This window comes from Ciconia boyciana, chromosome 7 (assembly GCF_034638445.1).
Source record: "Ciconia boyciana chromosome 7, ASM3463844v1, whole genome shotgun sequence".
Taxonomy (NCBI): domain Eukaryota; kingdom Metazoa; phylum Chordata; class Aves; order Ciconiiformes; family Ciconiidae; genus Ciconia; species Ciconia boyciana.
In genome coordinates, this window is record NC_132940.1 from 6436313 (window position 1) to 6455163 (window position 18851).

The 18851-nt window shown below is 46.3% G+C and overlaps 2 protein-coding genes across 7 annotated transcripts; one reads left to right on the forward strand and one right to left on the reverse strand.

Annotated features, from left to right (window-relative positions):
* Positions 1–1838: 1838 nt before the first annotated feature.
* Positions 1839–6110, reverse strand: MRPL37 (mitochondrial ribosomal protein L37). Its single transcript, XM_072867874.1, has 7 exons — positions 5643–6110; positions 5205–5388; positions 4498–4613; positions 3792–3977; positions 3333–3490; positions 2615–2818; positions 1839–2030 (listed from the first exon to the last, which is right to left on the reverse strand). The coding sequence occupies exons 1-7, from the start codon at positions 6046–6048 to the stop codon at positions 1953–1955; spliced, it is 1332 nt and encodes a 443-aa protein (XP_072723975.1). The 5' UTR covers positions 6049–6110; the 3' UTR covers positions 1839–1952.
* A 4-nt stretch (positions 6111–6114) lies between these two features.
* CYB5RL (cytochrome b5 reductase like) lies at positions 6115–18173 on the forward strand. Of its 6 annotated transcripts, none has more exons than XM_072867876.1 (7): positions 6115–6249; positions 7599–7778; positions 8710–8858; positions 10064–10151; positions 13324–13428; positions 15147–15350; positions 17022–18171. In XM_072867876.1, the coding sequence occupies exons 1-7, from the start codon at positions 6244–6246 to the stop codon at positions 17223–17225; spliced, it is 936 nt and encodes a 311-aa protein (XP_072723977.1). In that variant the 5' UTR covers positions 6115–6243; the 3' UTR covers positions 17226–18171. The 6 variants fall into 6 exon arrangements, with proteins under 6 accessions (XP_072723977.1, XP_072723981.1, XP_072723976.1 ...); XM_072867875.1 differs by having other exon boundaries at positions 6138–6191; positions 17022–18172; XM_072867878.1 differs by having other exon boundaries at positions 6196–6249; positions 7583–7778; positions 17022–18172.
* The last annotated feature ends 678 nt before the right edge of the window (positions 18174–18851 follow it).

Below are 18851 nucleotides of genomic sequence, written 5' to 3' on the forward strand. Positions count from 1 at the left end.
GCTGCTCCTTCTAGCAACACATGAATACCGCTTCCCTCACCGCAGGCGAGATCAGCTGTGCCCTGAGCAAACCAGGAACATGGTCTTGCATGCTCATGTATGGTCCCCTCATCTCAAGTGGCTTCCTGACGCCTCTTGTAACCTGCTGAAGCCTCATTCCCCTGCTGACTGTCCCCTGTCTTACTGTTTCTGCCATTTTTCAAAATTGCCTTTGTTCTGCCTTCATCCATCTCTCCCTCTGCTCATGCTTTGCCTCTGCTCAGTGTTGGAGACAGCAGGACTCCAGCTTCGCTTAGTTTCTCCTCTTCTATTGCCTGTCCTAATAGAGATGTCTTTGTTGAGAGGTAAAAGCATCTAAAGGGACTTTGGCTCTTTCCCACGTAGACCATCTTCACAGATTTCCACATCTACTAGAAGCACGTGAGGCGTTTCACTTCTCCACGCCCTCTCTCCCCCACAGCCACTCTTGATCACGCTTCCTTAGTGAAACCGCTCTGCTCAGGAATGTTAACACAGCGCCTGGCTGCCCTACAGGGTTTCCTCCCTAAGACGGGTAGTGACCCAAAGCTGGAAGGGCGAGGGGATGTCAATAGTCCGAGGGCTGTTGCCTAGAGCTGTTCAGCAGGGTCCGGGTAACATAGCAGAGAGCCAACAGCCTGAGAAACACCTACCGGAACAGCCTCCACAGAGCATGAGTGTATTAAAATATATTCCTAAATAACTGGGTGCAAATAATAGATCTGAGCAGATTTAAATCGATGAGCTGAATTAGGCATCCCTGGAGCAGGCAGAATTAACATGATTTAGATCAATGCAACGCTTACTAGATTATTTCTCTTTCGAGCATTTTCTCCTAACTGTTGAGGGATTTGTTAATTTAACTTGCAGCCGATACATCCCAATTTACTGGGTGCAACTGCTGAGCTCAAATTTGACTAGCGTAAGTCTGTTTTCTGAAACCTGCAGAGCAGAGCTGTCTGATGGATCGAGACTGGAACACACAACTGGGGTGTTCATCCAGATGGCCAGAGATCACAAAGCACAGACCAGTCTCTGACACAAGACACTGAAGTGAGATTAATTTCTTGGAAATATGCTCTTCCGCACCTTAAAATAGCGCAGGCTGTCCTATTCCTTCCCATGTGCTGGAGGGTTTCAGTGCAGAACTGCAAAACATTCTACATTTGGCTGGAGCTAATTTAGCTTTCATTTTACAAAAACCACACTAATCCCCCCATCTTAAAAAGAATATGCTTGCTGCTCAGTTAACTCTGTGTGGCAGGAAGAAATTCTTCCTTTGTGTTTTTAGCGGCAAATACCAGCTACCAGGCACCAAAGTTTCACGCTACATTCTACACCACTTTCCCAAAATGGATAGGTCTCTTCATCCAGGACTGGGGGATAAAAGAACTGTGGTTGTATAGATCCAACAAAGCAATCTCACCGATTAAGTGCTTTGGGAACCAAGCGCAGGGCAGCACGACACATCCCAAAGCAGGCAGGAGTAAAACAAAGTAAAAGCCAGGCAAAATGAAAAAGGCTCATGTCTCAGGCTCCCCTCTTGAAGCTTTGTAAGTCTCTTCTACATACACTGCATTCAGAGGTACTCAAAGCAAACTCAGAAAATAGGTTTGAGTCTAGCTCTGTGCAAAAGCACACGGAGAGCAGAACCTGCACAGAGGAATAATGACTGGCTGATGTTTTTTCTAGGCAACAGTGGAAGAGTGCAGGAGGATGCATTTGATGACTCTCTCTAACCCAAATCCAGAGGGGAGACCCTAAAATGAAAGAGTTTCTTCATGCACGATTTAGTTTTAAAAAACTTTTACTTTCAGTAACAATGTAATTTATTTTTTAAAGTAAATTAATCCACCTTTCTTTAATTATGTGATGGTTCTGGCAAAAAGAAGCAGCAGGTACAGTTGGTGAAGTATTTTCATTTGAGCTGAATTTCACACAGTTCCATGCAGATACAGTGCCAGAAACTTCTTGAATGTGTCTGGCTGAAAGCCATATATTCCAGCGGGCTTCTGCAGAGAAAGAGACATGGATGCTCAGTTTGCAGTGAAGTGATTAATGTAGACAAACAACGGCTTTAAATACGCTTGAGCAAAAGACTTCAGACGCAGCAGCTTCCAAATTGTGCTCTCCCTCCCCAGACGGGTTTGTGTGTGGGTACTTCCACTGGTATACATCTCAGCTGGCATAAACCCTTTGCCCATCAAACTGAGACGCCCTCCCAGCGTAACCAGGGCTGACAGCACTGTGCTCTATTTACTCTACGGCGAAGCTGACAGTTGCATGTAAGCAATTCCTTCATCAGAGCACGAGCTGATTTTAAACAAGCATATTATGAGATGGTAGATTACAGATGGGGATATCTTTATGTAGGAGTTCATACTAAGCTTGGCATGTGGCTTGCACGCTATGCGGTACATCAGCACTACAAATCCTCCCTATCAGTAACACCTGCTCCAGTAAGAACGAGGCCAGTGCCTGTGTCAGGTCCCTTCAGCTGGTTTAAAACCCGCTCTGCAGCTCTACGCCCGCTCCCAAACCTCCAGCAGAGGTGAAAGTGTAGGATCTCCAGGACCATTTCCCAAGTTTTGCTTACCGTAACAACTCTCTTCTTGACTTCTGGAGTGCATTGGGCTTTTTCATACAGATTCTGATCAGAGTCAATCCAGACTAGATTTTTTATGCCATCACTAGAGACAAGGTCTGTTGTATTTAACTGGAACACCATGAACTGGAAGAGCTGGCCATCTGTGCCAATGCTTTGCACCACTACTGGCTGCTCCAAAACCTTGGGATCATTCTAGGAAAGAAGGTGGAGGGAAGAATGTTTAAAAAGCCAGTTACCACAGAAACTGTATGAGTACTTGCTGATTCTGCGTTTTCTACTTGGTTTAAAGCCAAGATTTTAATAAATGTATTGTTACCTTGCCCAGAAAATTACTCTAGTCAAACAAGTTTTGAATGTAGATTTTGTATTTTAATTAAAATTCCTCCTTCAGCCAGCAATGAAGTATCAATTTACATACTGAGCTGTGGGATGGGTTAGAGTTTTACACTTGAACCTACTCCCTGGTTCCTACCCATTACCACTCTAATGCATGTTACATCACCAACACGCTCATTGCTGAGAGATCTTTTTCTGGATTAGCAGAACCATACCTGAAGGTTAGAGTTAGACCTCTGGACTGGGAAGCTCAGATCTAAAAACTACTGTAACATGCCACAGCAAGGGAACATCATGACTCTTTCCACTAGCTGCAGCTTTAGAGAAAGAACAAAGGCCCAGCAAGTCAGCAGCAGCCTCCAATACGTACCCCGTACAGCACCTTAGCCTTTGCCAGCGCATTGCCAAAAGCAAACATCAGCATTTTAGCACGAAGTTGTTCTGGTCTGAACCTGTTAGGACGAATGTTGGCCGATTCCAGGAAGAACAGAGTGTGAGGATGAGAGTACGGATAACCATCTCTAAAACCTAAATGGCAGATAATCATGTCAGGAATTGTTCAGTGAGAGACTACACAGACGATGTTTTCTCCCCTATCTTCAGGAACTGTTAATTTGCTGAGATTTAAGCTCTTCTCCGCAGTCCTGCTTAGGCCACAATATACTTGCCACAGGTCTGGAGCGCTTGCACTGCACACCCTGTGCCCAGCTACTGTGTCCCCTCACTCCCATCCACCTCCTACCCACAGCTGTCTCGCAGAAGGGCAAGGACGCCAGGGTAACCCCAACACTTAGTCTGACAGAAAATTATTATCAACGGCTAGATTTACCTGTATCGTTGAGCTCTTTGTACACATTAACTTCCTGAAGATCAATTGTAGGAGAGATGGGATAGAAGGTCTCCAGAACATGTTCTTCAGTGGCCAGTATCTCCTCCTTGGAGGCTACTGGTGATATTGGGGCCATAGAGTTCATAAGTATTCCATTCAGGCCACGGACCTGAAGAAGAATGGATTCTGGGGAGGGAAATTACGCTACATTCAAACATTGCCGAAATAACATTAGGGAAAGATGTACATTTCCTTTTGGGCAGCAGCACTCTGGTAAGTCGTTATTCTGCAAGGCTCATTCTCTCTCCTCACCTCCAAACTAAACTTATATAGTAGCTCAGCTGTAGGTGGTTCTTCTAAAATACCAACGTTAATTGCTGGTGTTAGTTTTTTAACTAAACATATGTAGAAAAACAGCAGCACAGGTTTTGGACACAAAAAAATAAACAATCAGTTCTAAGACGCTAGTTCTCTTCTCCTACCATCTTGTTCACGTTGTCTAACGCCCTAATAATCTCCTCAGGGCAAGTATCCTGCCATCTTCCAAGGCTGCCCATCCTTACAGCACTATTTAAAACTGAAAGAATTACTTGGTTCCAGAAATTGTTTCATTTTCTCCAATTCCTCAGCCTTAAAGCTAGCGGCTTCGTTACCCCTCTTATATGAATGAAAAGATCTAAATGCTTCCACCATAGCAGCAACTAACCTCTTTCCCACGTAGCTGATATCTTGTAGTTTCTAGCCAACATTCTTTTAGTCAGAGAAGGATACTTCATAGACATTAACCGACATATATGCAGCAAGTCTTCAAACAGTACTGGGCTTTAGAATGAGGAAAAAAAAAATAGTTACATAAAAAATGTGATCATAATGGCACGCAGATGCTTCTGGGACATGAAGGCTGTAACTTTACTGTATGTTACAGTTACAAAACGTATAATAGCATAACACTTCCAAACAGCTAACACAGATTTCAGATTAATATCCCACACAACAGTCCTGTTCCAAGTTGGCAGAGGTAATGCTTACCATTACTGATTCAAAAATTGACTTTCTGCATCAGCTAGAGGTAGATCTCAAGTTGAAACACAGACCTTGGCCTGAAAGAAGCTTTAATGTAGAGTACGTGTTTACACTGGTACTACCATCAACATTCAGAACTGGGGTTTTTGGTGGTTGTTGTTTGTTTTGTTTGTTTTACAAGCTGACAACCCGATACAAAGGGTCTAACGGTTTCGCACAGTAAGTGAATCTCTCAACAGTAGGTCTATGTATGAATTTTCTTTGTAGTGGTAAAAACTTCTTCTTAAGTTGACGAGTTCGTAAGAACTGACGTTCATAAGCTTGATGACCGGCTTACGCTAAAGCCATGACCATGCAGCAGAGAGGTTTTCCCTACAACCGAGGACTTACCAATAATGTTCTCTCCTGGGAGCAACTTCTGTCGTGTCCCAGAGCCGTGCGTGCGAGATCGCACACTTGACCCTCTCCTCGTAGTCCTCGAGCCGGTGAGCCGAGTCGTCAACGATGCTGAGCACCGACGGCGGTAAGCCTTCCACCAGCTTCGTCTTGGTGAGCCACCGCGCTTGCCGAACTCCTTGAAACAAAAACCAAGGAAAAACGCATTACCAGGGCCACCAGGCAGGCTGGCAACGGGCTGGCAGCGCAGCTAGCTCATGAGGCAGGGCGGGCTCCTCACCGCCTGGGTTTTTACACACTGTGTGAGGAGAAACCTTGGCTGGCGGTGAAGGTAAGTGCTTGAACACGCTGCGCGGCCCGGGGCAGCGCTGGGGAGACAGAGGGGGGTGGCCCGGGCCGGGAGGCCCGAAGGAAGGGCCGCCGGGCCGGTACCTTCCAGCATGCGGACGCGCTGGTGGCAAACGTAGCAGCCGCGCTCCTTGTAGAGCGGCATGTCCTCGTAGCGCGGCCCCGGCGAGTGCCAGGGGTCGTGCCAGCCGCGGTCCCAGCGCGGGAAGCGCGGCCGGGCCAGGCCGGGCACGAAGTGCTGCCGCCCGGCGTACGTGACGGTGTCCAGCTCCACCTGCTCCCGCACCGGCCGCCGCTCCACCGCCCGGGCCAGCTCCTCCGGCGGCGGCCCGCGGGTGGTCCAGGGCGTGCGCGGCAGCGGCCCGCGGTGACGAGGCGGCGCCGCGCGGGTGAGGATGCCGCGGGTGAGGAGGGTGAGGAGGGTGCCGCGGCCCCGCGCCGCCGCCGCCGCCCCCGCCCGCCTCAGCGCCATCGGCCCCGCCGCCGCCATCCTCCCGGCGCCGCCTCAACGCCGGCCCGCCGCCATCTTGCCGCGCGCGGCACGGCGGGAGCGCGGTGGGGCGGGCTTACGCCCCCCCTCCCACCCTGGATGACTGACGGCGGCGGCTGCCAATGGCGGACAGGCGCCCCGCGGTAAGGGAGGGTCGGCAAATTGCCCAGAGGCGGTGGGTGAAGGGCAGGTGCCATGTTGGTAAGTCAGGGGGCGGGCGGGGGAAGGCGCCTCCCCTCTCGTGTGGGGGGGCAGTTGGGAGACCGGCCCTTGGCGAGCAGGGGCGCTGGGGGGGGTCTGCAGACCCGCTGTGTGGGGCTGCGGGGCCTGAGCCTGGGCCTGTGGCCCTGGGGGGGCCGGGGCTGCTCTGCCTGCGGGGCGGCGTGCCCAAGCCCCCGGGCACGCTCACTAAGTGCTCGGAACTCTGTAAACATGGCCGGCCCTGAGCCCGGGGGCTGTGGGCTCTGCCCGCGGCCTGGTCGGGGTTGCCCTCCTCACAGCCCTCAGTGGAGCTGTGGGTGCTCAGGGGGCATGGAACCGTCAGCCACTGTGGAGAGCAGGAGCACTCGCCTTTTGGTTCCCTCTTCTCCCCCCGTAACGTCAGAATAAGCGTATTTGCGTTGCAGGGCTGAAGGTTGGTTAATTAATTCACCTTGAAAATGAAGCTGCTCTAAGTGCTAAGTGTTCTCTTCCTCAGCCCCGTCACCTGTGGCTTTATAATTTCCTCTGGACCTCCTTTTGTTTAAATGATATAGATACGAATGCATTGGGAACAGCGTTAAGCCAACCATTGTGTAAAAATAGCAGAGTCCCTGAGAGGCCTGCATCATGATTTTGGTTTAAGGAGCATTTGGTTTGAGTACAGCTCTGTCTGAAGCAAGGTAGCACTAAGGGATAAAAATCACGCTGCCTGTGCTTCTTGCCCTTTCCTACATGTCTGCATTTAAAGCCAGGCTCAAATCTGCTCAAAACCAGTGTTCGTTTCTTTGCCTGTGACTTTACCACGTTTGCTTCTAGTCTCTTGGCTCTAAACCCCACTTTCAGCTCGCTGCCCTCCCCCCATTTTAAAGCAGGCTCTGGCAGGCCATGTCTTGGCAGTGGGGATTCGTTATCCATTCTCATGGACCGAGCTGCAGATTTTTAAGGTATTTCTGCTCCAAGTGACCAGGCCACTCTTGTTGGAAATCACCACGTCAGAACAAGCAGGAATAAGTGTGTGCCTGCTGCTGCTGGAGGTAGCTTTGGCTGGGCAGCCAGGCTGGGAAGCAGAGCCTGAGGCTGGGCTGGGGTCTGCTGTGCAGCTCTGGGCCGGTGGCTGTGGTGTCTGGGATTCCTGCACCGGACAAGGCAGGGGCAGCGAGCACTTGAACGAAAATGGAGCGTTGCAAGAGCCAGATAGGCTCGCAGATTTTCAGTTTTCGGAGTCCCCTGAGATACGCATGCAAGAGGCTCGAGAGAGATTTCTCAGTCCTTCTCCAAATAATGCTCGGCTGATGAGCACGTGCTGCTCTTCATCGTGCTGTTTTTGATGCAGGGCTTGTGTTTTGCAGACAATGAGTGGAAATGAGGATGACTGGCTGGCTCTCAAACCCCAGGAACCTTCTCCATCCCAGTGCTGCGGCAGCGGCTGCAAACCCTGCATCTATGATGTGTATGAGAAGGAGCTTGCACAATGGGAGAGGGCCAAAGCAAAGCAAGACAAAAGCCTCCTCATGGAGAAGAAGGAGCAGGTCAATTTATCTTCATCACATCCTAGAGCCAGTGCTTTGATCGTACTTGTTAGCGTGTGGGGTTGTGGTGACGGGCGAGGGATGCAGCAATAGATTAAAGCAATGTCTTAAGAGAAGGCTGTAAACGCAATTCCCCAAACTCTGCCTTCACAGCCACCCTCCCCCTTGCTCGCTCTCTCCCTGCTGTAATGTGATTTTTCCAAGTGTCGAGTTCGCCCTGGTGTCGCATTACAGCCCTGGGTCTGCAGCTTCTCCTCGCTGGGGTACCCCAGCCAGCCAGAGCCTGCCTCTCTGGAAAGTGGGAATGGGTGAAAGGTACAACAATTCACAATTTTCTCTGACAGTTTCCTCGGAGAAGCTCCATTTCGCTGACCTTTTTCATCTTTTCATGATTTTTAGACTCATACTTTGAGGATGAAAAAAGCTGCATTGTGTGGGGCGGAGTAGTTGTCTTCAGAGCATAATTTTAAGCTTGTCAGTGCCCTTTTACATAACATTGTCTATGCTGGGTCAAGCAAAAACGATCAGCATTGAAACAGCTAACAATATTTCCTGTTCGCAGTGGTCATCAGTCGGTTTCAAAGCTGCCCCCAAAGCAGCGCTCAGCTCTTTTAGCAGTATTATTTCTGTTTGTTTCCAGACATGAGAAAATGATTGCAGTGAGTCATAATAGGATGACCTTGCTGTAAGGTGTAAAAATGTAATTTAAAAAAAGGGGGGGGAATTCAAGATCCGAAAATGCATGCCGCAGAACATGATAATGAATCAGCAGAGAGCTGAAATTTGTGCTGGGCCCCAGCACTTAATACATGTTCCTCTGGAGTCCTGAGTATCTCCAGCACTAAATTAGCACACACGTTTGCTTCCAAAGAAAAATAAAATAATAAAAGACACCATCTAACCGAGTAGTTATTTATTGTTGTTCTTGCAGAGCAATAATTCAGCACTGAATCCAGATACATTTACTGCATTCAACATAAGCTCGGTGGAGCAGCTAACAGAGGACACCTACCAGTACAAATTTGAATTACCAGGAAATAGCAGTCTGCGATTGAGTTTAGGACAACATATCGTGTTAAGGTATTGTTCTCTGTGCTAGTTAAACAGTCTGCATTATGTAATCTAATACGTAGGTTTTTGTCAATAGACAAAGGCTTCATACCAGGCAAATCATAATTTCTATACCTCCACAATGACACAGATGAAAGAACTTGTGAGCTCGTTAGCTCTACTAATTTTATGGTAAAAGCCATTCCAAAGCTGTATTTTTCTTCAGCATTATCCCTGCGTTGGTGGGTCAGAAAGAACTAGGTGTGATTAAGAAAATCCATTTGCAGAAAGAAAGAGTCAAAGAATAGATGTTACCACAGATGATTTACTCCAGCATGTTGGGATGAAGACAATGAGCTGCGCTTACCCCAGAGCTTGGTATTTTAGGCTGTGTGTCTTGGGGTAACTCAGCACCCGGGGTGTTACCCCCAGTGTTGAGGCATTTCCTAACTGATTTCTAACAAAACAACCCTCCTGCGTAGTTTATTGCTTGCCAGAAAGGAGCCACTTGGGAAAAGTTGGTGTCTCTTTCAGCCATCTGTGGTGATCATTGCCAGATAGAAAAAGTCATGTTACGATACCATTGATCTGTATCTGTTGATGTTATTTGTATGTTAACAGCTGATGTGTACAGCTGGCTGGCTGCTGAAAGTACATGCTTCTCCCTTCAGCCGTCTCTCATAATGCAGCAGAGGAAAAGGTTTGGTCACTTCAATCAGTTACCGTAGTCAGTAGTAAGGAGCAGGGTGGATATATTCTATGGAAAGAGAAGACTTACAGGAAAATACAGTGTATATTGACAAGACCTCAGGTCAAGGCTGTGCCCTGGCTTTCATTATTTAATTACCAGATGCTGTCTGAACACAGAAAGGAAAGTAGACCCTAGCCCAAAAGGGATAACAAACTTACCATGAAAGCATTTTTCTCTCCCCTTTGCCAGTCTTGCACATTCAGCTGTTTCTCACAAAACAGGTCAAACATCCTTCCGGGGATGTGTGCATGAGCTGAATATGTGGTACAGCTGGGGCCACCACCAGGAAAACAAAAGGTGCGTTTAGCCATTATGTTCCCCCTGGATTTTTACCTCTGGAAGGGAAATGTTTTGCATCTGTGCACAGGCTGGGCCGTTGGGAAGAGGACCTGCTGCCTCCCTCGTCTCCCCAGAGAACTGCAGAAGTTTGGTAATACAAGTCAATGACCCAAGTCACAGTGGGTTCCTATATTTCTCTTCTCAGAGGAATGGTGAATGGTTTGGAGGTCCAGCGAGCCTATACTCCGATTAGCCCAGGGAATGCAGAAGGTTACTTTGAAGTTTTAGTGAAAGTAAGTAAGCCTGTACAATATGGATTAGAGTCGAAGGTGCCGGGGACTATGTTTTCTTTAGGAACCAAGCACGCTGTCAGCACTTCAAGTGAGACTCTCTCAAATCCCTCAAGGTCTGTTTCTGTGTTGTTTTGAAGCAGTTGTGCTTTGCTGATAAAAATTGCAGTTTTCCCCACAAAACTGAAAGCAGAGGAAGGTGACACACAAACAAGTGCTTTGCAGCATAAGCCCTGTTCAGCACTTGGGAGAGCCTCTCGGGAGGCCTGCAGTTGCCAGCGGGGAAAGAGGTGCCCATTCCACTTCCTTGATTTCATTTTGCCTTTTCAATCTGTCTTTGAAATTGCACCCAGTTGTCAGCCCAGTTGAACCACTGATTTGGGGAAACTTTGCCCAGCCCTTATCCTCCCCCCTGTATTTTACTTTAAGAACACTCCTCAGAAAAAAATTTCAGTTTGTTTAAAAATGTAGATGGACAGTAGCCAGCTGTTTCTGATTTGCAGGCAGGGCTCTGGGGCTGCCTGCAGTCTGAGAGGGTCCCCATGGCCCATGGGGCAGAGCGGTGGCCCAGGGGCACGGGCTGCACCTATTGAGTTGGATGGGGTGGCAGAGCCCCGTTATGGACGAGTGTCCTGGCCCTTCTGGAGGCCATCACAAAATGCTGGTTGAGTTCAAAAGGATTTTATGGGACAACTTGGCTGGAAATTTGTCTGAATAAAGTCTGCAGGGCCCTCATAAATGATTACTTTGTGTGGAGAATATTGAATTGAAGCAAATTTTTCCGATACTGCATTTGTATGTCACGAGTGATTCCTCAGGGCAGACAGAGACTTCAGTACAGGTGTGAAATTCAGAGTGCTGGGTATCCCAGGTGGCTTGCAGAGAATGACCACTTGTCCTCTGCCCGTCTTCCAGGATTTCACATTTTTGGGGTTTATTATGCATTATATGTTCGAACACAAACCCTGTTCTTTAGAAAAGTGTGCAGCTGCTATAGGACACCTGTGGGAGGGTCATTTCACCATTCTTGTGGCAATTGGTGTGTGGTAGGGGAGAGAAATGTTGCATTTGAGTTGCATTAATAGGATACGTTCACAGGATGACTGTGAAATTTCATGTATACTTGCTTATTACTCACAGGTCTTGCATTTCAATAATAATAGTAATGATTGTAATGATACCTTTCCTTTATATAGAACCTTTCATCCCAAAGGGAGCTATAGTTACTCTCTGGCAGTGACAAAAGAGGTTGGTAACACCCAGTGTAAAGTAGCCATTTTTATAACTCACTCTGTAGATTGTGGTATATTTCACACTGTTCAGGCAATTTTGGAAAGTACTATATTATTATTATTACTATGCAATCCAAGCACTGTTAAAACCCTTCTGTCTCCTGTTATTACAGCATTGCATTTGTGATACTACAGTTAAGAGTGAGGGAGTTGCCATTTACAGAGCATAACCCTCTTTTTGAGTGATTTTATAATGTTAGGGTTTCTCTCCATGTAAAACTGGGTGTAGAAGTTTTCCCTCAGGAGATAATTATTTTTTTCTTTTTATTTAGAAAAATTCATTTTAAACCCACTTCTCACTTCAGTTACTTCTCACTTCAATTTTGGGAAATAATTTTGGTGAAAGAAGGATTGTTTTAGTTTCCATTACCCTGGTCCATTGGGAATAGGCAGTAAGTGGGGCTGACTTTTCTGCTCTTGCCTTGGGTTTCCGTATATATTTGAAGAAGGTGGGTATAAAATACTGCTCCTTTTATGCAACTGCATGCTCTTTGCATGAGACTTAGTACCTGCCCAGAGCTCTCTGAACGTAAAATGTTTCTGACAGTAACTCAGAGCCTGGATGTATCTATGTTATGCGTTTATCTTTTGAATGTAACAGCTGGTGCTAACAGTTTTTAGTACTTCAGGTATCTTGTTTAAGTGAGGTTGTTAAGGAGGGAAGGGGCATCTTTGTTCTTTATTAGCTAACACTGCTTGCAAGCACAAGCACACGCTCACTCACTTTTTCGTAGCTTCTTTGTGGTTCACCAATTTTGTTTGCCTGCAGTGCAGCTTGGTGGCCAGCCAAGGCACTGGGGTGTGGAGCTGGGCTTCTGTCCAATGCGCGTGCAGAAAATACCCCAAAATACGCTTCTCTCATATGAGCTGGAGTCTTCAAAGGCTTATATCACATCTCATCTTCTGTCCTGTGGTTGTGTTGCTCTTCCTCAGGCTTATCAGTGGCATCGCCTCTGTGCGAGACCAGTTGTCTGCTGCAATTGTTGGGCTTATCTGCTCTTGCTGTTTGGACCAGCCCTTGTTCTCCGGCCAGATCCCATAGACTGTGGCTGTTCTTCTGTGCATGTTTGTTCTCATTAACCATAAAGTGGTTACACATAACATACCTATAGCACATAGCAACAGGACTGCTTGGATGAGCCCTTCGTTTTCCAGCCTCTCCTTGCTTCTCTGTTTCTAGCAAGCACTAACACTTCCTCATCAGTCATGAGTGAGGTTAGCATTCCTGCAGGCAAAAGCTTAGATAATATTGTTTGTGCCTGGTAGAAAGTAAGGCAGATTTTGCTAATGTTTTTCTTCCGCGAGGCCCAAATTAACATTTTTTTGAAAATGCGAAGGCATCCCTTAGCATCCAGATGATCTGTTCTGGAAACAAGAGTTTTATAAATGAGAAACCTGACTTTGGGTCACTAATTGTATAAACACAGCATCTGAGAGACTGAAATAAAGCAAGAGCTATGCAGTGTTTATATAACTATCAGTACCCACAGGGCATTTCCAGACCCCATACCCTGAGATTTGAAGTACACTTGAAGGCTTGGACTGTGCTTTGCATTCAAGACACTCTTCTCTGTGTGCTTTGTAAGCAAGAACTCCGATAAGCTTTTTCCAGTTTTGGAAATTCAGACTGCATGAGAGTGGGTTGTGTTTATGTTATAGTCAAGCTGGAATTGATCTAATATGATTTAATTTAAATGTCTTTGTTTTGGGTATAACTTTGAGTTATTTTTCAAATAGAATGATCTTTCTTTCTTTTTAAATGCATGAAATTTTTTTTGCCCCCTTCTTATATAAATGTAGATAACTCTATAATTGACTTTAAGCTGGGAAACTTTCCAATGGAGTATAATTATTCTTTTCTTTTGTGCAATGTTTTTTATTAGTGCTATGAAGCTGGGCTAATGTCACAATACATAAAAACGTGGAAAAAAGGAGACATGGTCTTTTGGCGTGGGCCGTTTGGAGGGTTCCCATATCAACCTAATAAGGTTAGTTCCCTAAGAGACATAGGATGTTTCAGCTTGTGGCAGCTAGCTTTGTTTAATACTCTGAAGGGAAGACATCAATTTGATTATTGTTTTCATGATTATTTTAGGGACTTCCTGGGTTACTGTACAGTGCTACAGCATTACCAGTCAGTTGGAGAAAGTACACCTTATTGAGCTGCAGAATATTTAAGAAGGAAGAGGAGAGGGAGGTGGGTGGGAGACTGGAAAATATTAGCAAGGCTCTCTGTTCATCACTCGCATTAGAAGTTCCTGATGCGTTTAACAAAGGGAACTTATTTTGCACCAGCAATGAGTGTGGATCCGTTTTTGCCTTTTTTGAACCACATTGCTGTTTTGTGACTGAGCATGAGTGAAGGGGAGGTGTTGATCTTTTTCTCTCTTGGGTATTCCCTGAACTGTAGCAGCTCCAGTGAGGTGTCGCGTCACCCAGCCACTCTGCAAATGTTGATCCCACCTGCTGATACCAGGCTCGCTGCAAAGAAAGGCAGATCCAGTGTCAGGGGAAGGCTTCTCACACATACTAATTTGGTTACTTAATTCTGACCTTTCAAATGAGGAGCAAAATTGAAACACTGGTCATTAAGATCCCAAAGCTTTGTTGTTTTTTCTTCTTTTTTTTTCCCCCAACAAAAATAAGGCTGTAAAATCCCAGTGGCCGAGCTCCATGCAGAGCAATTGTGTTCTGCTTCCTGAAATACTCTCCCTGCTGTTTGAGGCTACTGTTCCCTTCTCCTCTTAAAAGCTTCCAGATAATCATTTGGGACAGAACATGGCAGTCATGCCTAGAAGTGGCTGCGTTCAGGGGCTGTCTGGGTGATCTGTGTACATGCAGTTTGCAAAGCACCTGAGCAATCTTCAAAACAACTTGCTGTAGAAGAACTGTTTATTATTTAGGAATTATAACATAGGTCCCTAATATTAGTTTTGTAGTAAAATTTTCTTTTATTTCTATTTGCTGCCAGTAGAATAGGACTCAGATTCAGGCAGATCAGATCCATTCACAATAAACTGCTCAGTCAAAACAGATCACAAGCAGCCTCTGAGGGCTTAATAAGGGCTTAAGTCCCACTTCTGGCATTGGTGCACTGGCTGGCAGCTGGGGAAGGTGTTGGGAACCTTCTGTCCTCCTACACACAGCACCTTACTGCCTGAACATCCCTATCACAAGTAGAGTGAATGTCCCCCCTTGCAGGTAGGAAGCACTATGTGTTGCTTGTAGCTCTTTGAGAAAAGTGAGATAATGCACCAGGAAGATACGTGGATCAGGATGGAGAAGAAACCTCCAGAGAACATTTCCTCCAGAAAATCATTTCCTCCAGAGAACATTCAGGATTTCACTTTGCAGCACCCAAGATAAACACAGGGATCATTTCCAGTGGGAAAACAACACACAGTGGGTCAGCAAAGTGTACTGCAGAATTGAAACTGAAATATAAATTAACTGAAATCAAGGCTAAAGTTAGGATAAATCTTTATATTTGCGTAAAATACAGTTTTGTTAGATTTGACAGATAAACCCTGAAAGTGCTAGCTGTAATCCTTTACAGAAAAATCCTTTGAATTTACCAGTTCATGACCTTCTGATATGTTCTCTTTTGAGGGGCCCTTTACCAGTGTGGCAGCAAGGAGGAACTGACCACGAGCACATCCGTTTCCAGTCACCACAGCTCATTCAAAATTCTCTGTTTTGTTGTTAGCATGGAGAACTCCTCATGCTGGCATCTGGTACCGGCCTTACACCAATGCTTCCCATCCTCCAGTCCATAACAGATGATGAAGAGGATGAAACCTTTGTAACTCTTGTTGGCTGCTTCCGTACATTTGACAAAATTTATTTGAAACCTCTTCTCCAGGATCTGGCTCGATACTGGAACATCAGAATATTTTACGTCCTAAGCCAGGTAAATAAATAGGCATGAAGCATGTTTGTGTGAGGGTTCTGGGTGCTGGATGAGCCTCTGCCTCATCTGTTTTTCCATCGGCGTGATCTTAATTCTTTTCCAGTCATCAAGGGTATTTTGTGATCCAGTAGCTGCTGTTCTTAAATCCGCTATATATTCTCACACTGCTACCAGTCTGGAGAATTTCAGGGAAGCAACCATCACTGCATGTTCCTCTTTACTTCCCTGGTGGCTGTTCTGTTGGGATGGACCTACTGATTCATAGTCACTGTTGGTTATTCCCCCCCACTTCAGACGGTTGTTGTTGCACCTAAACATTTGTGCAAAGAAAACGTGACTTGAGGAGACTCATACCAAATAAACTATTTCTTCTTTCCTAATACCAGTGCCTTAATCTGTCCCTATCTTCCATTCATTGCTCATGGCTAGAGCTCTCTTCTTCTAGTATGTTAGCACCAACTTCCCAGCAATTATTTTTCCCAGCTGACCCATTTTTAAACTTCTTAAAGTTGTTTCCCCCCTGTAAAATTACTTTTTCTGCCAAATCCATGGGATGAGGGCATACCTCTCAGTGGTCTTACATTTTGAGCAGTCTTTTTCATTTCCATTTGGTCCCAAAGTTGCCTGTGTTCTGCACAGATTTGGTGGTTGAAAATTACTTCCCTCAGAAATGAGGATTCATTGCAGGGAGGATATAGAAAGAATTATTTATGCTAAGGGAATGAATCCCATTGCATTTTTAGTTTCTCAGATGAATCACTTTTTGTATCTCTCATGGTGGATCTGCCTCATACATTATGTTCCACATATGGCCTCGGCAAGTTGAGATTGGGTATAGAGAAAAGTACTTGTGATTTAGGCACCCCCTCAGCTACTTCATAGGAGCGTGACCAGTAATTGCCTCTGGTGACATAGCTTAAATACCCTTTTCAGGACAGTGCTGTCTCAAGAGTGTGAGGAGGTCTTGAAACTCAATCACTGAAGGGCAAGAAACTCACCTGACCCCTGTCAACACTGTCTGCCCCGTGTGTACATATCTCCCTTTCTTCTCTTCTCTCAGCAGGTTTGTTGTAGTCCAGCACTGACTCGTGCACCCTCCCTTTTAGGATTATGTATCTGTCTGTCTCAGTATTTCACTCTGCTGCCTGTCACCACCACATCTGAGCACCTTCTGCTTCTAATTAATAGCAGTAGGGGAGTGCCTGCTGGATCTAACGCCATGGGATCTAACATTTCTCATGGGATCAGAGCTGTGTTTGGAGCAGGGCTGGCTTCTTTCGGTTTTGGTTGAGGGAGATGGGACTGAAAGAGACTTGGGAATGGAAGAGGCAATAGAGAGCAAGAGACTTGGGATTTAGGACTTGGGAATAGAAAAGGCACGGTGGGAAGTGGTTCTCAAAGGAGAAGATTCTGCAGTGTTTCTTGGCAATAGTTACACTCTGGTTTTGTTCAGTCTGCTCTGAGTGAGTGGCTAGGTCTCATGACAGGGAAAGATTTGATCTGGGCTTTGGAAGAAGAACATAGCTCTCGGGATGGGTCAGTTCTACCCAGATGGAGTCACAAGGGTGACAAACGTCCTGTGCAGTACCCTGAGGGGAAGAGGCAGATTCGGCTGTAAGCAATCCATTGTCCTTTTTAACATGGCACACTGCAAACCTTTTGTCTTTTCAGGAAACGTCACTGGAAGAACTTCCTTGGAGCTATCAGGAAAACACATACACTGGTCGTCTCAATGAAGATTTAATGAAGATGATAATAAATTCCTGTCGAAGAAAGCCATTTGTATTAATCTGTGGCTCTTCTGCATTCAATGAAGATATGAGTAGATATTTGAAAGCTGCAGGAATTGAAGAAAATTCCTGTTTTGTCTTTTAGCAGGATATTCCTGACCTAAGGAATCTTAGGCCGAGCCTTGGACATCCTTGTTTCTCTGCAGACATTGCTCGAATTCAGTCATCTTCATAGACTGAGTTCCTTGTGCATATACTTTCATAGGCCTTTGGATCAAATATTTGTCTCTATATTCAAATATTTGATTCTCACTCTTGAGAGTGTTTTAAGGATCAGGTGCCACTCCAGAGTGCCTGCTACGATCACCCACACCTCGAGGAACAGCATGGTAATGTTAATGGAAGTCTTCATGTGCAATTTTGAGAGAGATCTCCTAAGGGTACTAAAAAGCATCCAAGTACACAGCTCTGCTGTAATATGAAGACCAGTGACTTGCTTTGCAATCCATGTTAGTCTGCAGTGGTATTGTGCCCTGTTTCATGTCCAGAGGAGAGATTTAATCCTCGAGGAGAAAACAGTGTGGCCAAGGGAACAGCAGAGCACTGGCCCAGCGCTCTCAAGTCCGTGGGGTTCATTTCGGTTGTGTCATTGTCTCGCTGGGTGATGCCAGGCAAGTCACTTCAACCTCTCTGTGCCTCAGTTGCCACATTATACACTAACACAGAGAAGAAGGTACCAGTCTCCTCTGAAGAGGACCTTTCCAGCCACATACAGAAAAGGCTGTACGTGGGGATGGAATTATACCTGATGCACACTAAGGACTTAGGCAGGCTGTCCTCCTGCCCTAGCACAGCCTGCATTGCCTACCCTGATCCTTAACGCTTGTACTGCTGCCTGGGGAGAGAAAGACCGTGTGAGAAAGACCTTTCTCACTCCCTGTGAGAAAGCATCCGGGTTGTAGCTGCTATCTGTCGAGGAGGATGGTTGTTTGCTTTCCTTGTCCCCTAAGTATTGTATAATAGCCCTGGTTCATTAAATTGGACCTGTTTTCAAATAAACAGCTGTTTCTTTTTGTCACAGGACTCTCACAGCTGCCCAGGGGGGTACCCTAAGCATACAAGAACACCACCTGAGGAGTGAGAGCTTCATGGGAGTTGCCAGGGCGATCCCCCATGGGGCAGGGGGCAGAGCCAAAGGCCTGGCCGGGGGGAAGGCAGCCCTGTGGCTGCCCTGGCACAGCACCCAGCCTGGGTGTCCCGGCCCCTTTCTCTTCTTTCAGTCCAAGATGCTGCTGCCTTTCCTCTGAGGTATCCGCTGTCCACTCTCTTACCTTAGACCACTGGAAATACAGCCTTTCTGCGCAGCTTTGTGTTTTTCCGTTCATTCCCAGTTTATCCTGTGTTGGGGTTTCCCAGGCTGTGACAGATGATGTTGCATTATCATTCCTGTCTCATTTTTTACCTGTACCAAATCGTCCACCTTACACAGAGGAGATGCACTTTAAGAGTTACTCAAGCAGTGTGCACTGAAATGATGGCTCTGATTCACATGTTGGGAGGAAGCGTAGGTTCCCCTCGCATCAGTGAGATTTGTCTCCAGTTACCAAATGCCTGGAATTAATCCAGTGTAGCTGCAGCTTTCATGTTAACTTCATCGGAGCAAGGGCTGACAAGAAAGCCATCTTTGTAACCCAAAATAGGGTTCTGGCTTTTAACGCAGAGTGATCTAGGGAAGTTGTCCATGGCAGGTCCAAGGCAAGCTCTCAGCTTC